The sequence below is a fragment of the Corvus moneduloides genome, chromosome 3, assembly GCF_009650955.1.
Source record: "Corvus moneduloides isolate bCorMon1 chromosome 3, bCorMon1.pri, whole genome shotgun sequence".
Lineage (NCBI taxonomy): Eukaryota > Metazoa > Chordata > Aves > Passeriformes > Corvidae > Corvus > Corvus moneduloides.
The window spans coordinates 67,148,201-67,169,266 of NC_045478.1; the positions used below are offsets into that span (position 1 = coordinate 67,148,201).

Below are 21,066 nucleotides of genomic sequence, written 5' to 3' on the forward strand. Positions count from 1 at the left end.
GACATTGGCTCTCAAATGCATGACAGTACCTCTCTTCATACTAGATTTCAGGGACAAAGTTGCTTGAATTTGATTTGCCTATTTCCTTATAAAGCTGTAATTTTGTGAAAGGTTGAAACTTGGCAAGAGACTAGATATAGAAAACTGAGTGAAGGCTTGTCTACACTCTACTACCACATTCATGAAGCCATCTTTTAAAAGCCATTTAATATCAAAACATGTGTTCTCTCAAACTTTTAGATTCTATTGTGCCCACTTCTACCTCAGCTGTGGCAACAGAAAGAACATGCATCTACAGACTTGGACAGCTTGCAGGTACCAGCATAGTGTACTAAGGTTGAGCTTCAAATGATATTTGCTTTAATGTAAATATTTTTTTAAATCATGAATAAAAAATTATATATTGCAGTGTTATAGAACAGGTAAATTATATTTTAAACATTAGGTTAATGATAACTGAATTTGTGGATAGCATAAATGTGGACTACAATGGAAGATACATTCTATTCTAAGGGAATGGTTGTTCCCTAAAGTTTACTCTACAAAAAAAAAAGGTGAGATTGGCCCTTATTTCCAACTCAAAACAGCAGCTGAGGTGTCTTCATAGTTGGCTATGGCTTTCAGCAACACTCAAATTCAATGGCCAAAACAGTAAAAATGTCTCCTGCTCTCACAGAAGCCTGTTGGATACCCCTAATGGACCTAATGGACAACCACAGGGATACTGGACTGTCTGTGCCACAGGACAGATGCTGGCAGGATGCTTCAGCTGGCCAGAATGAGAGATAACACAGCCTCACCACGCTCATCTACCACCAGGCTAATGAGGTTATGTGAGATAACACATGCTGTCATATTAACTTCTTCAAACCAAATTCTTCATGGAGTTACTGTTTCTTCACTGTGCTGCAGCTCATTGCTGTGGATGTTCCAGTTTGGTTCTCTGCAAGCTCAATGCCTCTTCAGGCACAGAGTATCAGAGTAATGTAAATTATTAATTTCTTTTATTTAGGCCATTATTGATTTATGAGTATTCATTCAGAAAAATGCTGTGGAGTTTGCAGTTCAAAAACAGTTCATGGCTGTCACATTGCACCATGAGAGCTGCAATACAATAGCAAATTTCTTTGAGTAAATGTGGTCAGTACTTGGATGCAGCCCCACCTGACAAAATCCACCATGTGAGCAAAGGATACTTTGCATCCTCTGGGCTTAACTGTGTTTCACACAAACCAGCTTTGATCAAGGGCTGCAGCTGCTTTCACATGTAAATGCGTTTGGGCGCTACCAAAAGACTAGGTTGTAGCACATGTTAGTTCAAAGGGAGAGTGCAGGGAACACAGCAATATGGCTTCGGAGCTGACAGACAGAAAACTCTGCCCTGCACTCCCAGGGCATAGATGGCTCATCCCTGCGTTGCTCTCAGCAGCCGCAGACAGGCTCTGACAGGCCCCAGGCAGTGCATGTACAGCCAGATCCACACACGGGGAGTGTTTGTGAGGCTCAGCCAAATCAAAACTCGTGTTTTGTTCTCCCAGTAAGGCTATATCCAGATCATAATATATTTTTAACAATAAACCTTGGTTTTGTTTTCCTCTGTACTTATGCCCCAGAAGGGGAAGAGAGGGCAGTCACAATGTTTATTGTCTTAGCTTTATAACAGCTATGGGAATTTCTTTAATTGTAAAAAATAAGGTATGGTTTTATTTTTAAATGGCGTCCAAGAAAGACAACTTACAGCCTCCAGGTGGCAAGTTTCAGAAGCATCTGCCATGTCACGCAAATCGTTCCCTCTCATCTCTGCTTTCACCTGCCATAGTGCAAATACCTTAGAAGATAGAAAGGTGTAAGCAGAGCTCTGAGATGCTCCTGCTGGTGGGAATGTCAGGAAGGAAAGTGTTAAATGCTGAGGATAAACAGCTCCCGATTTGTTACCTAGTCAGCAGGGCAGAGAAGATCCCACAGATAAACCCAGCCTCGAAGCTTCTCCCCAGCTCAACTGGTTATTGCTCAGCGGCAGTTCTTACTCATCTGAATCTAGGTGGAGCTCCTTCCCTCCCTCCATCCCTCCCTCCCTCTCTGCCGTGCCTGTCCTGGCTGAAAATCTTTTCTCCAACATCTGCACACGCGCTCATAGGTACGGGCACCACCTTTCCAGGAGCTCTGCAGGAGCACCCATTGCTTTGCACCGCTGAGCCTGTGGCAGAGAGGGACATCCTCATCCCACCACCACCTGCCCTGAACCATGGTGAAGTACGGCCTTGACTACACGCGCTGCAGATGGATCCTTCCCCTGCTCCTGGGCATAGGAGTCATCTTCGGTATCATTGCACTGGCGGGCAGGGGCTGGCTGGAGTCGCAGACCTTGCCCTATGTGCAGCAAGCGTCGCTGTGGCAGAACTGCAGGAGGCCTGCCCAGGGTGGGGAATGGAGCTGCGAGTCCCTCATGGGCTACGGTAAGCGCCTACAGGGGTGGTGGGGAGCAGGCTCTGAAGCAGAGGATCACATCCCCCAGATCACCTTCCCTCAGCTCTCCTAACTCTATCACCCAATATCTGGCATTTATATATGAAGCCATGGGCAATAGGGACTGTCTCTGAAATGCACCAAGGCTTTTGACTAACTGGGTGAAGAAATAAATGCCCTCACACCCCTGTGCAGAAAAAAAACCTAGCGGATTACATAGTACATAAAAACCCACACATGGTATTTTACCAGTGCAGAAAATAATACAGGATTTTCTTCCTCTCTTAGAAGAAGCTGGTAACCTCTTCTCACTAATCACTGCTTTTCAGAGCTTAACGGCTACTGGTGATCAAACATCCAAACAACAAGTTGTGTGGGTAAGCCTGGCATTAGTGTGACAAGCGGGTCTGAGTGCCAGGAAAAGGGAGGTAAAAATGTAAGATCGTAGGAAGATATTCCCAGGGAGTGTCAGGCTACAGAATGCTGCCCTGAAACTGCTCCAGTAGGTGGGTCGTGTGAAAGAGTCTCCTTGTGATTATGAAAGAGAGCTTTAAGAGATGAAAGGATTTCTTGTTCGTACTAAGTTTTGGGGAAGCATGCTATTAAACATGTTGACCCAGGTACAATCTTCAGCTTAAAAAGATATAAACCACAAGGGTGGGAGAATACCCCAAGAGAAGGGTCACTCTGGATGTGCTCTGTTTCTTTTTTTTATTTCCTTTTTTTTTCTTTCTGTGTATTTGCTATTGCCCATGGTCTGAAACAAGTAATTGTTAATGAAGGGCTGTTAGCCTGAGCAGGGAAGAAAGTTCAAGAGTTGTTACAATTTATGCTAATTCGAATTACAAGGAAGAACCTTTTCTCTAGGGCTCAGAATCTCAGCTGTTCTTGTTAAAAGTAAGCGTAAAAGCACTTGCTGAAGCAATCTCAGGGATCATTTATTACAGCATTTCAAAATTGTTCCTGAAGGTCTATTGTATATCATGAAACTCTACCTTCTATGCACAAAATTCAGCTGTAATGAGTTAATTGTAGCAGGCCTCTGTGAGTGTAGGGCTCCAGGCATGGCCAGCTCCGCTGAGCATTACCATGCAGTCCTGCTCTGTGGCTGGGTTCCAGCATCAGCTCTGTGGCTGGGCATAAGTCAAGCCAGCAAATTGGCCTCTGCTGCATGGCACTTGAGAGCAGGAAAAAGAACATGATGCTTAGTACAGGGCTTCTCAGTCCTGAGTTTCCTCCTAAGTTTCCTGAAAAGCGAGCCCTCCTCTTGATCTCCAGGTTAGGCCCTGGAGAATGCTGTGAATGCCAGCTTTAACTGGATGGAAAACAGTGAGATGTTTCACCTTGCTTCTCTTGATAATGCAAGAGAAATTTCACCTTAGTTCCAGGACCTATATAGGTGTTTGGCATTTCACTTCCTTCCTTATCCTTCCTCACTCTCATAGCCTTAAATCCTGCAGCTATATGCCCAGTTTCCCACTGGACAGCATCTAGAGACAAACCAGGAAGGTCATCCTCTGTGTGAACTGTCCTGCAATGTCTGGGGTTACCATGAATCTCATCCACAGTAAATCCAGCACTTTTAACACAAACATGTTGGACTCAATATACACATGCAGAACATTATCCAGCAGGTACACTGGAGTTTCCACTGATGCTTCCAAAAGCATTAGAAACGCTGTTCATGAGCTGCATGACTGCATTATGCCCTAAGTAGGCATGCATCCATCATTTGATCTCTTCAAGGTGACTAGATACCTGGGAAGCCTAAGCAAATCCTCAAGATCCCCCTGGACAAAATTTCCAGGATATGTCTGGCACAATGGAGTCACTTAGCCAGTGAGAGAATGTGTGAAGGCTGTAGGTAAACAATGTGTGCAAAGGCCAGGTAACAGTGGGCTACCCTGCCAGGCTTCTGCCTCAGACAGATTATGCCACTAAAATGCAGGTCTTGCCCTTCACAGGGGTGACTTATCCCTGACCCAGGAGACTGACTGTTAAGGATGCAAACTCATGTCACTGTCCTGATCCTTTCCAGACCTTTCCCTCAGACACCTTCTCTCCAGAGGTGGGATGTGCTTAGATCCAGTCCCATTCTCCATTTTTCCTTGCTCAGTGACATGGGGTTGGGATTTTTCTTTTGTGACTCCCACCTTTTCTCATGCAGGGCAGAGATGATTGATGCTGGTCTTGGATTCCACCCAAAAGACCAGGCCGTAAGAGCATCTCACTTGTGAGCATCCAGCTTTTGTGTTGAGCCTGATTTTACCTGCCTTAGTGATGAAATACAGTGTTTTAGCAATTCTGGGATTACATTTATCTACTATGCTCCAGAAAGGTCATGGAAAACAGCATTCAGCATCATGTTCTGTGGGATGTTTAACTTTGTGCCAAGCTAAATACAGTGCTGGTTAAACAAAGTGTAATTACACGCCTTCCTGAGTGCAGAGACAAAAGATGTCATGTAAACATAAAGGACAGAAATGTTTTACATCCTTCCTGAGATGAGATCTCTTTTCCCCACTCTGTTCCACAGTTTCCATCTTGTTTCTTCCAACCTTTACTCTCAGCTTCCCTGCCTAATCTGCCTTTGGCTGGGTAGGTTCTGAAATTCATCCCTCCTGCAGGGGTGGTTTCACCGATAAACATGGTATGTATGTGTACCCCAGCAGCTGCCAGCAAATATTGCCAACATGACTTGGACAGTGTAGTTATCTTAATCCACTACAGTCATCTTCGTCCTATCATAATTAGATGTAATTGCAACATCCTTGCAAGTTGTTAATTATAATGTGCAAATTCAAATCAAATTCTGCACGTGCAGTGTTTATAATTCCCCTTGAATCTCAGCTGTTTGCCTTAAGATATGTTTATACCGTCACAAGACAAAAACCCAACATCAAGGTTGGTTATATTGGCAGGGAAGGAGGCTGAGTATTTCATTGGCTGCACCAGGGGAGTTTGGAGGCTTTGACTTTTTTTTTCTTTTTTTTTTTGGAAAGACAGCACTTATCTTCTGTGAAAGCATCTGCTCACCTGTGGTCTTGTGCAAAGTTTATGAGCTCTGTGGAAAGTGAGAATATGAAGAGTTTATACACTCTGTTATCTTCTCCAAGACTTCAGATCATCTGCTTTAACCATATGACACTCATGCAGACTTTATCAAAGACTTTTGCTTTTCAAGCATATTTAGTTCAAATAAATAGAACTTTCTAGGAAAAAGTATCCAGTGCATTAGGACACTTACTCAAAATGCATGGACTTCAGGATGAGGGACAGAGAGATTCATTGCTCTTGCTCTTCATTGTTCTTGCACTTGAAAAAACAAAGGGCTCAATCTTATGACATGCTTGAACATTTACAAAGAGAGATGAAGACTTTTTGGATAGATAGTGAGCAATATGGAATGTATCTGTGTGGGACATGGCTGAGCTTACAAAGAAAACACACAGGTTAAACCCCATCATGATGCTGGCACAGCACTCCTCTGTTTTTCTTGTTCTTCGGCCATATTACCCGCCTTGAACAAGGTGTGTCTTGCAGACCTGAGACATTTCTTCAGTATGTAATTTATTCCACTGCAGGCTTTGAAGATGTTTAAACATGTGTAGGTAAATACATAAGAAACATTAATAATCTTTATTTATGTTTAAAATAAATAAATAAATATTTAAATATAAATGTATATATCATAAGTATATCAAATTATTTATATAAATGATAATTACCAGATATTTCAGGGGAAATAACTGACTTTATTAGTCTGAATGTGATGCACAAAGGGTGAAAAACCTGTGACTCCACTTGTCCCATCTTATTTTCCACCCAGCCTTGCAGCTCTTCCATTTGCAGATGCTGCCATCAAAACAACTGAAAGTTTAAAGCTCTAAATGTATGTTGAAGAGATCATCTTATTTGCATAGTGCAAACAGAAATCTCAGGGAAAAAAATCAGGAAAAGGCATTTCCACATGGCAAGCAGAATCCACATCTTCAGTTTTTTTCACGTCATAATATTAGATTATAGCTTTTTCCTGGGATGTGTGGAGGGTTTTGTGGCTGTGGAGATTAGTGGAGGAATGAATGATTTTGGCATCTGGAAAAGACACCTTCCTGCAGCTTGTCTTCCAGGCAAATAATGGGCAACTATGTTCTACGTAATTCCAGTTTTATTTTGCTCTATGAATATGAATGCAATACTACAATATAAGAAGGCTAGTATAGTATGATCATAATGAACAAAAACTACTTCAAATATGACAGCAAGTAAGTAAGGCTACAGGATAAGTGAAAGAAGGAAATGTTGCAAAGGTAATATCCTTTTGACAAAAAACATATTCTGCATCTCCATTGATGAGTAGACTTTCTTCCCTGTTTTGTCTGTATCAGGCTTTTGTTTCTGGGGAATCTTTTGCTACAATGAAGCACCATTTATTATTCTGGAGGAAGAACAATATGGAAATCACTTACTAAAAATCCCCAAATAAAGATAAAACAGCAAGATTACATGGTGTGGTTAGGATCAGTTTCCAAGCAGCAAAGCCCCTCTCTTGGTACTACATCTACCACTGGCCTTGCACTGCTGGCCACACAGCTCTCCCTCTGGAAAATTACTTTCTCCATCAGAGCAGTGACTCGTCACACCCAGGCACAGGACAAACCAGACACCACATTTTGCCACTGCCACACTACCTACATAAAACTGCTTTTCCTTCCCCCACATTCCCATCACATCTGACAGCCAGCACCTAATCCCAGCATGGGGAAACCCTTACTTGCCTCAAGATAAAGCAAGCACCCTGAGCAGAGTGACATGGGGACATTTCCAGAGGGACAGGATGGGATACAGCAAGGCCTGGGAGGAGAAACAAGATGTCCCAGTGGCTCTTTGACATCTGAGGGTGTCTCTACATTGCAATAGAAATGAAGTAAACAAGTAACTGTGCTTTTGAAGTAGGGACCAGCTTAAGTCATGGGGCCTTTATTGCAGATTTTTCCTGAAGTCAAGGTTCTGCACTTAACAGCTTTCAGATTTGGTAAAATCCAAGTAGGTTTGCAAAAATGTCTTTGCAGCTGGGAAGGAGGCTGGTGAGGTTGCTGACCAGTTCAAGGAAGCCTGTGGGAGAGCCCAGGATGGAGCCCAGCTCTGCCCTGTGCATGGCCTGGATTAAAGGGCAAACCGTGACTCCTTTGACACAGGGTGAACTGAAAACGAAAGCCTGCTGCTTCTCCTTCTGCATTGTAGCATAAAATAGTTATATTTATATAAAATGATTGTCTGTAGTTTTAATGACACTGTTAGAGAAGCATACAGTTTCCTAAGACATCATTCTTTAATGTTACCTGAGACTAACCAGTGAGAAATGAGATTACAAGATTAGTTACTGAATAATGTAGAATACTCAATAATTATTCAAAGCTTATAATGAGAAAAAATACAGTCTCAAACATATAGCCAATGAAAAAATCACAACAGTGTATATAAGGAATGATGCAAGAAGGAAAGAAAAAATTCGATTTTTCCCCAGCTTGTAGGAGACACTCCATTGTTTCTAAACAGATATAAGAGAAGGGAATCAAGGCCAGAGCATTTAATTACCATGACAATTTTTATTCCTTATCTGCAATTGCTAGCATGCTTTTCCCTGTAGTTTTAGAGTTTGTCCTTTTATAATTTCAGTGGCAGATTCATTTAATCAGATTCTCTTCTAAATAATAGTAATGCTCTTGAGCAATTAACTCTCCAGAGGGCAATTGCACTTGTAATCCCACCGTTTATTATGCAGCCTTCCCTTAATAATTACAGTTAGATTATATGGAAAAATAGCAATCATGTGGAGCATTCTCTTCTGCCCACCAGGAGATATGAACTTCTGGTGCCGAGGATTTTAAGATCCTCAACAATTTGCATTGTCAGGCCCTGAAGTCCTTGAGAGAGGATTCCACTCACACAGGAGGCATCTCTGCTGAGAGCATGTGGAAACTTGCAGCCAAACTCTCCATCCTTTTCACCTCTTCTCTTCCTCTAGTTTATTGAGGTAATCTGATACAGCAGGGCTATAACAACATCTCCATAGCCTGAACAGTGATAAGAGCTGCAAGATGCATTTCAAATTCCACTGTAGGTTTGAACAGATTACTTAAGTAGGAAGGTGTTACATAGCAAAAGAAACAAAACTCTCTGAACATTTTTTCACATTTCTGTATCACTTCTCACTAGCAGCTTGTGTTGTTCTGAGAAACCTTAAACATACTGACTCAGTGAGAATTGTAATGCCATGTTTCTTCTTTGTCAAGTACCATTACAGAATAACTCACTGCTCAAAAATTCCCAGGAACTCAAAGCAGCTTGTGGAGTGCTGACACTAGCTTGTGTTCCAGAGGTTTCTAGCTTCCTTCTACTAGTACTAAATAACACTTCACTTCACTTCAGTCCTGCTGAATTACTAATCTGAAACTGAATACATCTAATGTCACCTACTGTGCTGACATATGCACGCTGTGCCAAAATTAGGCCCCCCAAAAATAGGAAGTCTCTGTGCAGTTCATTTAACAACCTTGTCAGCAGGAAGCAGCAAGGGACAAAGATTTTCAGGATGCATTGTAAAAGCTGTTTCATTAACAAGAAGAGTAAATAAATTCAATATATTTTTATGAGCACTGAGCATGACTTCTGCTTATATGTTGGGGTTTTTATTTTGAAAATGGTAAAATTTTGCTTCTACCAGAAAATCAGATCCAAGTCCACAGCTGCTGTCTGTTAGTGGTAAATTCCCTAGTGCAAAAGGTGACTTTCAGCAAGGTTTCAAAACAAGTTTGTTCACAGCATAAAAACTGTAGATCAAGAGGGACAGCAGATCTTGGTGCACATGGAAGATTTAAATTCAGTGTTCATTAGTCCCAAGTGACTCTGGGAATATAAAATTTAAAAAGAGATTTTTTTTGAAAGGTTCCACTATTTTGATTAAAAGTCCTAGTTCATAGACCGTGTTATCATGGAAATTGATTCTGTTTAATTCACATTAAATGTTTCAACCCACTCAGGGGTAATTAGGGAGCAGGTACATTTTGCTATTCTCATTAACTGAGCTTATGTAAATGAACCGATTAATCAATACCTTACCTGTTTTATTTACCTGACCCTCCCAAACCCCATGGACACATCCAAGTATAAGTAATCCTGCTTTAATTTAAAATAAATAGGAAAAAAATAGGAGGAAAAAATGTTACAGCATTAAAGTACATGAGGCTGAGCTTTAATCCTGAGATTTTCTCAGCGTGTGCACCTGCTTCTGAAGATAATGTGAGATAGGGGTACTCCCTGACTCTCTCATGAGCAAACCTTTAATTTTGAGGCACTGTGTGTGCATTATTTTTAATAGCTAACTTACTCCCTTGGTGCTCCCTTTGATGATGGCTCTACACCCTCTGCCCCTTCTGCCTTCCCAGCACTAAGTAAGCATCAGGGAGCAGCCCTCATTAATACAAGATTTGCAGAAGTCAAACTTGTACTGAGCTTATGATGAGATGAATCTGAACCACTCCCTCAAGACGTAACTGCTCCTCCCCTCAAATTCAAGTCAGAATAGCTTCTAAGTTTAATTGCTTACCTCAGTAAGAAAGGAGGGTTGCAGATTACATAAAGGCCTTTGCCTGTGTTTGTTTGTGAGTGAAGTCAGTGGTGAGGAATTAATAGGTATTTCATTTAAAGGAGTTAAAGCCCACCAAGCCACACTGAGCTATCACTTTAGCATGCAGCTATGGACAAAACACTGCCTTCTGCTAATACATACTGTCTTTTATTGATAGAGGACTTACTCATAAAGGTTCTGGTTTTTAATGCTGTTGTTTAAAATCATTATTATGGGGTAATTGTCCTAAAGTCCTAATCCTTTCTCATTTATATGGGCTCTGTTACTAATCACAGAGAAATTTTCACAATGACATTATCCTAGTGTGAACCTAAATAGGTCATTCTCTGTTTCCATGGTTGTCTTTTAAATAGTGGCAAGCTAAATGCTGGTTCCAGCTCACATAAAAATGGCTTTTATGTTATGAGATAATACTCTGTTATTGAACCAGAAATACATATTAACAGCCAATGAATTCTAAAAAAGTAATGCTAGGGGGAAAAGAACAGAGTTACCAAAGAAGATGCCATATAGAAAGACAAAAATTCTGTATGCCACTTCAAAAGACACAAATTCACACACAAAAAAAAAAATCCAAAGAAAAACCTCCAGTATTCACTACCCATGGGAAAGTTATATGGAGAATGAAGTTGTTTTAAGAATGATCCAGATGCAATGAAGTCAGAAACTCAGGAAATAGTACACCTCCGATCATACCTTTGATATTGTTTTCCTCGTTTTATTCTGTTCATAAATTATCCATGACTAATATGTGATTTTTTCTCATTTGTACAAACTTCCTTTGAAATAATTTTCGGTCAATGGCTTCCAGTCTGCACATGCAGTTTATTCATAAGAAGCTGCTTTTCATAGTTTCCAATTTATTTTGGCTGTGTACAAACACATGCACACAGGTATTTCAATGCCAGCTCACGTGATCAGCTAACAATTGCAGAGATCATAGCGTGCATTTGTTTTCAGAAAGAGCGCAGAAATTTCCCAGAGTTGGCATGTTACAGAGTCAGTATTTCCAGAAGACAGGATTTTCCACGGGGTAGTGTTGCACAGGTAACACAGGAAATCCAGAGTCCTGATGATGTGGGTTAATGAGTCTGATGGACCACCTTAAGATTCATGCTAAGGGGACACAAGTTCTGCTGCAAACGTGTACTTTCACGTGGAAACTTTCTTGAGGAGAACAAACCAAAGGGAACCATTATCCAAAGGGGAATTGGTAAAACCTGGCCAAAGCAGTTCCTTTTCAAAGTGAAGCATGTGCTCTGCAGTGTTCGCCACACCCTGACAAAGAACATCAGGTTGAGAAACTCGAGTGAGTTCAGCTTTGTTTCCAAAATAATACTCTTTCCCTTTAATCAGAGGGATGTTAAACAGGTTGAGCTCTGCAAACTCAGCCTAGAAACATTCTCATTACATGCAACACAGAGATGAATCGCTACCACTGCAGATTTTAGTTCTCGTAAGAATCACTTTGCCAGACTGCAGCTAGAACTGCAGGGTTTGTGTTTCTTTCCCTGGGTGGTATGAAGGATAACAGAGCAAAATATTAGTCTGCTACATTTTCTTTCACTCCTCACTGGTTCTTGTGAATTAAAGCTACCCTTCCTCAATTGCACAATTCACTGCACCGTAAAAATGATCAGTCAGCAAGAACCTCTAGATAATTGTTGGTGTCTTTGAGCTGGCAGTAAATATTTGTTTTTCTTTCCAATGCTAGTTGTGTATTTAGCTTCAAGCCAAGAGGAAAATTTAGAGAATTATGTTCTTATTGATTATACAAGGAGCAGTACTTCTGAACTCTCTGGGGTTGCTTTCAGAAAATGTCACCTAAGGAGAGACTCAGCAGTTCATGTGGTGTGGGAGTACCAGACTAAGTAAAACATGAGAATGTTATTGTGAATGTTTTCCCATGTTTTGAAACACATACACTAGGAACATAGACACTTGTATTTGTCATGGGGGAAGTAGAGGTCACACACTGTTTTCAAGACACAGCAGCTCTTTTTTTGAAGGCACCATTTGGAGCATGAAAGATGGAAGGCTAAGGAAATACTAGGTTTGGTGGTTCAAAGTTTTGGCTCAACTTACTGCTGAGCAAGAAAGTTTGTTTCTTTATGTGTGAAGTGTTTACACTTTCATAAACTGTAAAATGTGTGAGGGAGTAAAGTCAGGAACGCAGGAAACTGGAGATGTTCTTAGTCCTGGGTGTCTAATTAAGTCCATCAGCTTCCCTATGCTGCAGCCAGATACAGGATAATCAGAATGTGTTTATATGGTGCAAGACAAGAGGTAGTCATGCTGCTTCCAAACTGAGATAGCTGTAATAGCAGAGTAATACATCTGTTATTATTGAATTCTGTCTCAGCTAATTATGTTGCTCATAAGATATCATGAGCTCTGTCCTGGCATGGATGGGCTCTTTCTGGTCTCTAAAGTAGCTCAGGGGTCTTCTGACACAGCAGGGAGTTATAGAAGTCAGGTGCTTATTTTCATTTTTCCAGTGGTCACATATTACTGTATTCACTTTGGATAGCCCAGACTCTCACAAATCATTGCTGATTGACTTACAAAACACTGTTATCAGAAGCACTGTCTTTGCTCTGCTTGAGACAGGTTTGAAAACATGGGTTCCTCTTGCCTGTTTGGAGTAGCAAGGTCTTGTTTAAGACAAAATTGCTCAGATAATTGCCAGTTAGAAGGAGTTTTGAAGAGCGGGCAGTGTGTAGCTGCCCACAAACTCTTTCATAGTGTCCGCTGGTGTTCTTTCAGCTGATGCAGGAACTGGAAAAGGGAGAAATGGGACTGGCACCAAAGTGTTACAGGATCCTGCTGGTATTCGAGGACACTTCTGTATAAACACACATTTGTTTCCTCACAAGCACATTTTAACTCGTAAACAACCAAAACATCACCGCCATTTTTGGGACTGAGAAAACAGATCTCAAAAATTGCTGAATATTTTCACAGACTCAGTTTGATATCCTGTAACCTGCTGCTGCCTCTGTTTCAGTTTTTGATTTGGTGACAGGTGGACTGGGCCCTATCAGCTTTTAACTGCCCTCTCTTTACAGCCAAGAGTACTTTGAGCTGGTGTTGCACCTGTGAAGATTCTTTGGCCTGGAGTTCACATTTTTAAGAAAAAGCTTTGCAGATAGAACAATTTATTTATATTTTTTAGTCAATGTTAAGGAAAAAAACCCCAACAACATTGGAAGATAAGAAAATATTTGGGTCCAAATTAGCCACTTGCTTGTCAGTGTTTTTTGACCTCTGACATTTTTAAGGAATTTTAAGTCTTAGTTGTATTGGTAAAGAACTAAACTACTCCAGTACTCCTGGCTGGCAGAAGATGCAATAAAGAGTTGCAATTATTGCTGCACAAAGCCTTTGTTACCTTTTACTCTAGAAAGGTAAGGTGTTTACACACTGGTCTTAGGCTACTGATAGCTGCTGCTTTTTGTGAAGGACAGATGAACTCAGAATACTGTTCCTCAAAAAAACCCATAGAGACTCACTCTTCCATATGCCTCTACTGCCTTGGAGCTGTGTATTGTCTTTCTTCCAACATTGAGGGGCTTTTTTTCTCTTTTGTAGAACTTACAGCCACAAAATTGGCTGTTAGGTGATTGAGCAATGCCTCCAAATGGTGTAAGCATCCTGCAACAAGCATGTCTCTTCTTGCCATATCGCCAGTGCCCAGCGGGCTGGGTGTGCGCCCAATCTGCTTCCATACAGTCACAGCATTTGGAACACTGCTTCAGGAAAAACACCTGGGTGAGCCTGGCAGAGGAGGGAGGTGCTGGCATGGGCAAGGTGCCACCGCACATGGCTGCAGCCACCAGGCACAGCCCCCTGAGCGCCCAGCCCAGGCGCTGCTCCCACCCCAGGGCTTGGTGCTCTACCATCAGCTGCTCTTGCGAAGCAAGGCTGAGCTCTGGCAGATGCTCTGGCAGAGGGTGAGCTGGAACCCCCAGGATTCCTGGTGCGTCAGAACTTTCTGGGCAAGCAGCTGGGCTCTGAGTCTGCTCTGGGAAAGGACACCCGTTTGCCTGGGAGTCTTGTACCTAACCACGAGTTGTGCACCTAAGAAAAAACATCACCTCTAGATATTCTTGCCATTTCACCCTTTTGCCATAAGTATCCAGACCTCTCGTATCCAAGAACAGTGAGGCCACCATTGCTGAGAAACTACTCTTATGGCCAGGTGCCCCTTTTTTTTCCTGTTTTAAAGGGGTAACAGAGAGGCTGGGAATAGGAGCATCTTCAATGGGGTATATTGAGCAGTGTAAGAAATTACTCTTCTTAACTGTTTCTTCTGATACACTGCCTGAGGTGCTGTCCTCCCACCTGGGCCTCCACACTGCATACTCTGAGCCCCCTGTAGACTCCCAGAGAGAAGAGTTTGAGCTAAAACACTGGGCTAGAAAATGAGATGTAAGATCACCTTTCCTGTCCCTTTCAGTCTTCTCAGGCAGCTGCCTGTTTACTGGAAAAAGAATCCAGTTGAAAAGCCCTATAAGCACACAGGAACTTTGTGGAATAAGAAAGACAATGGGCATGGCATAAAACTGAAGATTTAGTGCAATAGCTACAATGGAGCAAGGATCATAAAGTAGGGAGCATGTTGAAAAGCAAACAAAAGAGAAACTGGTTTTGATGGACTGAGGGGTGGAAAAGGATAGCTGGAAAATCCTGATCCATTTTTCTTGCCTGATTGCAGTGGTGGTGTGGGCCTTGGGGAAAGACAGATTAAACACCAAGCTGTCACTCACTGGGGACAGGACGGCTGCTTTCATGCTTACCTGGCTCTGGTCAAGGGAAAGGCAGGACACTTTGCATTTTATTACTTCCATGCTTAAAGCAAACAATTTGATAGGTTACTTACTCAGTTTCAGAGGGAACTTTTACTGAACAGCATGCACTGCATTTAAGTTGAATTGTAATCATTGTCAGGGTTGTTTGGGCTGTGATAATTTTTTGGCACTGCTGCTGCATATATTTGATTAGAAGCCAACACTTGACAAAGGCATAGTGGCTAGATGAGGAGATGAAGTCTGTAGATGCCTAGCAGACTGCTTACTCAATTTAATACACAATTTAAAATGTGTCAAAGTGGGTTTTTTACCTCCAGAAGAAGAGACACTTTGATCTCTTTGAGCAGTAGTTGCTCCTCAAGACTTGAAATATTAAATAAATATTGTTTTTCCAGTTGTTATGCCAACACAATATGCTTTGCTCAAACACGTTATAACATAAATTTTCACAATTTGAAAATGAAAGAATTGATATCCTGAACAAGCTTTTGAATTGAAGCAGTTCTAAATTTGGGCCAAAATCAGAGATCCAATTTCTCTACAAAACACATTCCAAATCCTTATCTCCATTTAGGACACAGAGCTAAACTAAGGCTGAAAGGCAGAAATCACTGATTTTTGACATTTATAAGCTATTTCCACACCTTTAAGTTTGCCAGATTGGTAGTGCTTTTATAAACACTTTGTTTCAAAGGAAGATTTTTATTAGTTTCAGGAACAGTTTAATTCTCCTTGTCTGTGCAAAACGAAGCTGGTTTTATGGCATCTGCTGAGGTAACATTTTGCTATTGAAGGACAGGGTCCATTCTTAAATTTTTAAAGCCATTTTTATCTTAATTCTTAATTGTTAAAACTAAAGAGTAAGCTTGCACCCAAGCCCCCATTGCACTCTGTGTGAGAAGACAAAGCTGGAATTTTTATGCATTCTGCACTTAGTGCACGATTTCTTGTGGAACCGAAATGTTCACCTATAAGGGAAGAGAAAGCTCCCATGCTTTCTTTCTTGGGAGATGATCCTCTTTTCACAGGCTTTAAAATTAACCTTTAATTACTAACCAGAGAAAACCAGCTTTTGTTTGGTTTTGGTTTTTTTTTGTTTTGGTTTTTTTGTTTGTTTTTTTTGTTTTGGTTTTTTTTGTTTTTGTTTTTGTTTTTGTTTTTGTTTTTGTTTTTGTTCCTTTCTAATGTATCTTCCTTCTGATTTCAGCTTGGGGAAGAGCTGCTGCTGCCACCTACCTGGTTGGCTTTCTACTTCTAGTCATCTGTTTTGCACTGGCCATCATAGCATTTGCCATTGACACACTTCGGTTCAACTTCATTCGTGGGATCGGAGGCCTGCTCTTTGTGGCTGGTAAGGCAATACATAGAGTCAAGCTTAGCTTGTGCAGATATATCCATACTAGAGCTGGTATCCCCCTCAGCTGATTCTATACCCAAGAATTATGTTAATAAATATTCTATGCCTGTGTGCACCTGAGATCTCTGTGAAAAATCAAAGTCTGTCATGGCACTGGATTGATTTTTGGATCCTCCAAAATATGGATGGGTTTAGCTGCAGGGATTATGGAGGAAGGCAGTGGTGCTGGGTGGTAAACATTTTTTTTTTTTCTCCTGTTTCTTCAGCTGTGTTCTCCGTCATGGGCCTGGTCATTTATCCAGTAAAGTTCTCATCTGAAATTGAAATGACAGGAATCAATATGTTCAGCTGGGCCTACGGCTTTGGCTGGACCACTGCCATTATGGAAATATGCTTGGGATTCTTCTTCTGCTGCCTTCCTAACTATGAAGATCAGATCTTGGGTAATGTCAAACCCACATATTTTTACTCTTCCCCATAAGCACCAGGAAAAATGTGTTCCTGTTCCAGAGATACCTGACAGACTAGCTACGTTTTTCAGAATATTGTCATCAGATGTTAGTAGAAAAGGCTGGAAACTTTTCTAATGTGTGTAGAAAAATGGCACTGGCATCTGCAATAAAGTTATCTACTCTATTTTGGACCTTCATATCTGATGTGGGTTATTAGACAAAGCACAAATGTTAAAACCCCTTGGTTTTCCTCATTCATTCCCATGGGTAGGATTTATGTGGATTCCATTACATCTCAAATACATTCATAATTGTAATTAAGTTCAGAAAAACTTATTAAACTGGCAATAAACAAAACAATGTGTATCATCTTCCTGAAGGAAAGCAACTCACAAAAATCCCATTTTGTATGTATCATCTTTAACCTGAAGATTTTGCACATTTTTCAAGAAGATAAATGCCTTTACCCACTGACTGCCAAAGTAGTAAAGTACTTCATAGATTTGCTTCTCTTTTTCATTCACTCACTTAAGCCATAAGGACAGAGTAAACAAGGGATTAAACTCCCTACCAGAGCCAGCATCTTGACTTTTCCTCATTCACATGTAATGTATATATTTCCAAATATTTGCAAGAGTAAGCAAGGACCACCACTAAACCCTGAAGAATCCTGGTGTGCCATTGCTGGTGTCAGTACAGAGTGGGCAGAGGAAGAGGGGATTTCAGGCCCCCTGTGCAACCTGCAGACCTGGTTTGATAAAGCTCCTGAAGTGGCTTTCTTCTTGGGTCTCTGACACTTTTTTTCTGCTGTATCAAAAGCTATGACTTTTAAATACCCTGTTATACTGGTCCAGCTTTTTTATCCAGTGTGGGAAGGTCAGGTATGATTTCCCTGCACCTCAGGAGCTGAGCTGGAGCAGTGTGAGAGTAAGTATTATACAGTTGCTAAAAGGCCCCTTTTTTGTTCATTTGCTGTTCTTACGTATTTTAAAAGTATGAAGTGTATACTGTCATATGTAACTGTAAAATGCATTTTTAAAACCCCTTACCATACTATACTAAAGCTCTCATAGAGAAAATCACATCATAAAACATCTTCCAGCATCTTATACTCCACAGTGCCTCAAGCCTCAATATACTGCAAGCACTGAAGTATACTTAAGATGCTGCTGGTTTCTGCCTTGCTAAACCTAACTTTATAACATTCCATTTATTCTCTTAAGTGAAAAAAATGGATAATATGTGATGTGGAAAAGGAGTCTCATCTACATTCTTAACTACTGAGGTTTATTAGCTTGTAACACATCTGCAATTTTGTAACTATGTGTACTATGAAAAGCCCTGCCAAGTGTTTTTTGTTTCAACAAATAAGAGGTGGAATATTTTTTAGTTAAAACTTCTTGGTAGCTAAAATTAACAAAGGCACAGGGCTTCACCTGGGTTGTTTGGAGTTTTTTGGTTGGTTTGTTGGGTTTTTTTTAGCAGTTAACTCCATTCACTTTTATGGAGTGTCTCCTAACTTTGATCAGTAAGTGTGGGAGATGGGGAGAGTATGAACAATGGGGAGACTACATGCAACAAGGAATAGTTAGACAAGAACATGTAAATACTTAAAAAAATACTTCCTAGCTGGAAGAAAATCCAAGTGAAATACAGTTGAGAACACAGTTTGTATAAAATGACTTACAATTCTTTGTGTAATATTATCCATTCAGGAAAAAAAATTATCATAAATATTTTCATTATGCTTATTACACCTAATAAAAAATGGTATCTATGTATTGTTTCAAAAATGAGTCTTAACTTTTGTTCTCTACTGAGAGTGGGGAAGTATGGAAGCCCCCAAAGCCTCCTCAGGCACCACCTTGGAGTACCTGAGTATGCTGGCTGGAATTTGACATCCAGCATCACAACTACAGCTTGTGTTACTCTTCAGCCCTATGCTGGCTGTCTCCTGAGGCCTTGTTCACAAGCCCATGAGAATAGTGGACACTTATGGACCACTCTGTTTGCTTGTGGGCTTATGGTGTTGAGTACCTACAGACATGATTCTGTGCCATGATGTGCTACAGCTCGTTTTGGCACGGCCGGTAACGCACTCGTGTTCCCTGAGCAGGAAACCAGCACGGTCCTGCTCAGTGTGTTTACTCCAACAGATGTGGCAATCCCCTGAGGAAGCTAAAGGAAACTTAAGCAACCACTGTTTGTATTTACAGTTTCTTTTGCATTAGCTGGACACTGACAAAGCACCCCGAGGTGGGGAAAGGTGCACAAAACAAGGTTTAGGAGTGTGACTCCAACCTTGATGAGACAGCAGAACATAATTAAAAAGCAAAGAAAATCTCCAGTGATCGTCCCCCTTCCTCTCTCCTCTCTCTTGCTGATCTCAGCAGCTTCACCACCTCCTCTCTTCCCTTCTTCTCCTCCTCCTCCTCCCTTAAGGTGCCCGAGCAGTGACAGGGCTGATGACTCTGCAGGGCACAGCCCCAGTCCCCATTCCCCACTGCCACTTTTCCCTTCCTGGGAGAGAGGAGGAATGAAGCAACTTGCTGACCCCAGCACAGCATTAGGGACTGTAGCCTGGCTCCCTGCCCCCACCCCTCACTGGAAAGGCTTTCCCTTAAAGAACAAGGTGGGCGAGTGTGTACCCAACAAGCAGAAGTATCACAGGCACTACTGCTCAAGTGAAATCCTGCCTTCAGGGTAGTTTGCTTCCAGTCATGCCAGGCCAGTTCAACACAGATTCCTAGAAAAACACATCCAAAACCCTGCATCAGAAAAACAGTGAGAAGAAGGACAAAACTGTTTTACAGATGCCAGTGTTGTTTCCTGTGACTGCTGTAACAGGGGGGCATGGCAAAAACAGCATGCAAAATATGCATTCTGATAGAAAAGGAAGCTGAATCCAGGAGCCAAGGGTGTCGTCAATTTATTAGATTATTAACTATCAACTGCTAGGTTATGAACTGAATTGTTAAATTAGTCTACAATTTAAGGTCAAGTACAGCATTAACTAACAAAGTTGTTTGATTCATTTGAGCTAAGTCACAATCAGAAAGCTTGGATTTTCAAGCGAAGGAGAAATTAGACGAAGAGAAGACATCTCCTTAGTTCATCTCTGTTAGCCAGGGTTCTTGCTCCAAGTCTTGTCTATAAGAGGAAAGGGCATTTAAACAATAAGAGCAGCACAGTAAAAGATTCAAAGTGTCATTGTGTCCAATGGCAATGCTAAAGAAAGAGCAGGGAAGACCAGATGTCTGAAGCTTTTGGGAACATTAGGTCTGCTACAACAACGGAAATAAAGATGACTGCCAAAGGCATTGCTACTGTTCCTGTCAAATTAAAAATTAGGGAAACATCCTCCAACAAACATGTTTTATATAATTCAACTTTATTACTGAAAACCAATGGAGAAATTGTGCTGAAAACAAATGAAATGTCAAGCAGCCCTACAGAGCTACAAACTGAAAAGAAATAAAGAAAATCTCCTGCTGCTAAGTTAATATGTTCAATTTAATTTCTGATGTTTCTGCCAAAGCTTGAACATCTTGGTCTTTTCAATTATCTCTGCATATCTCCATATTTCACTTTACATTTCTCAGGTACCTGCCATTTGGTCTTGAAACACCTCCTGCTTAATCAATAATTCAAATGCAATCTAGTTCACAATTGTATTTGTTGTGCATATTTTGTTGTATGAACGAATGACAAGACTTAAGTTTTGACCCCATTGACATCACTTACAAAACATTTTTGTTTATTTTTTCGAGTGTAGCATTTCATTCTTGAAGTGAAAACCCTTTATTTTATATGTGTTAAGATTCAATAATACCTCTAATGGATGCTCCCTTCAGCAGCTCTGTTTACTTCTGGAATAGAACACTGGTATGGACAAGGTAAGAAAGACCTGACATATCATTTCCAAAATAAAGGACAATTCAATGTGTGTAAGATTAGCAGAATCTGGGTCATAATTAAATAACTTTTTGTTAGATGCACAACATAGTTGCATGAAAAAGAGTCGTCCTTCCTTTTGAGGCATTTCAGTTGTGTGACAGTTATTACTCCTTCTAATTCAATCTCTTGGAACACTTCCTTGCACATTTCTATATTCAGTGGATTTCTCTGTGTTCTGAAGATAAATAGATTCAAGAGAATAATGAAATGAACAGACTCCTGATAAGGGAAAAAGGTATTGGCCCATTTGCACACTGTTAGAAAGGAGGAATCAAACCATCTTGCTAGGACAGTGATCTGAACAAATAGTTCCTTCTGGATCATATTGGAAATTCCAGGCTGAGAATTAAAAGACTGATAATAATGGGGAAA

At 40.9% G+C, this 21,066-nt stretch overlaps 1 protein-coding gene across 1 annotated transcript; it reads left to right on the forward strand.

Moving 5' to 3' along the window:
- The first annotated feature begins 2,011 nt into the window (after positions 1-2,011).
- On the forward strand, positions 2,012-18,516 carry LOC116440832 (p53 apoptosis effector related to PMP-22-like). The gene is made up of 3 exons (XM_032102054.1): positions 2,012-2,456; positions 16,136-16,279; positions 16,552-18,516. The coding sequence occupies exons 1-3, from the start codon at positions 2,246-2,248 to the stop codon at positions 16,764-16,766; spliced, it is 570 nt and encodes a 189-aa protein (XP_031957945.1). The 5' UTR covers positions 2,012-2,245; the 3' UTR covers positions 16,767-18,516.
- Positions 18,517-21,066: the final 2,550 nt, after the last annotated feature.

Excerpts from the sequence above, each read along its gene's own strand:
- LOC116440832 (XM_032102054.1), top strand. The coding sequence starts at position 2,246 with ATGGTGAAGTACGGCCTTGACTACACGCGCTGCAGATGGATCCTTCCC. Across the intron at positions 2,457-16,135 it reads CGAGTCCCTCATGGGCTACG|CTTGGGGAAGAGCTGCTGCT; the intron begins GTAAGCGCCTAC and ends TTCTGATTTCAG. Across the intron at positions 16,280-16,551 it reads AGGCCTGCTCTTTGTGGCTG|CTGTGTTCTCCGTCATGGGC; the intron begins GTAAGGCAATAC and ends CTGTTTCTTCAG.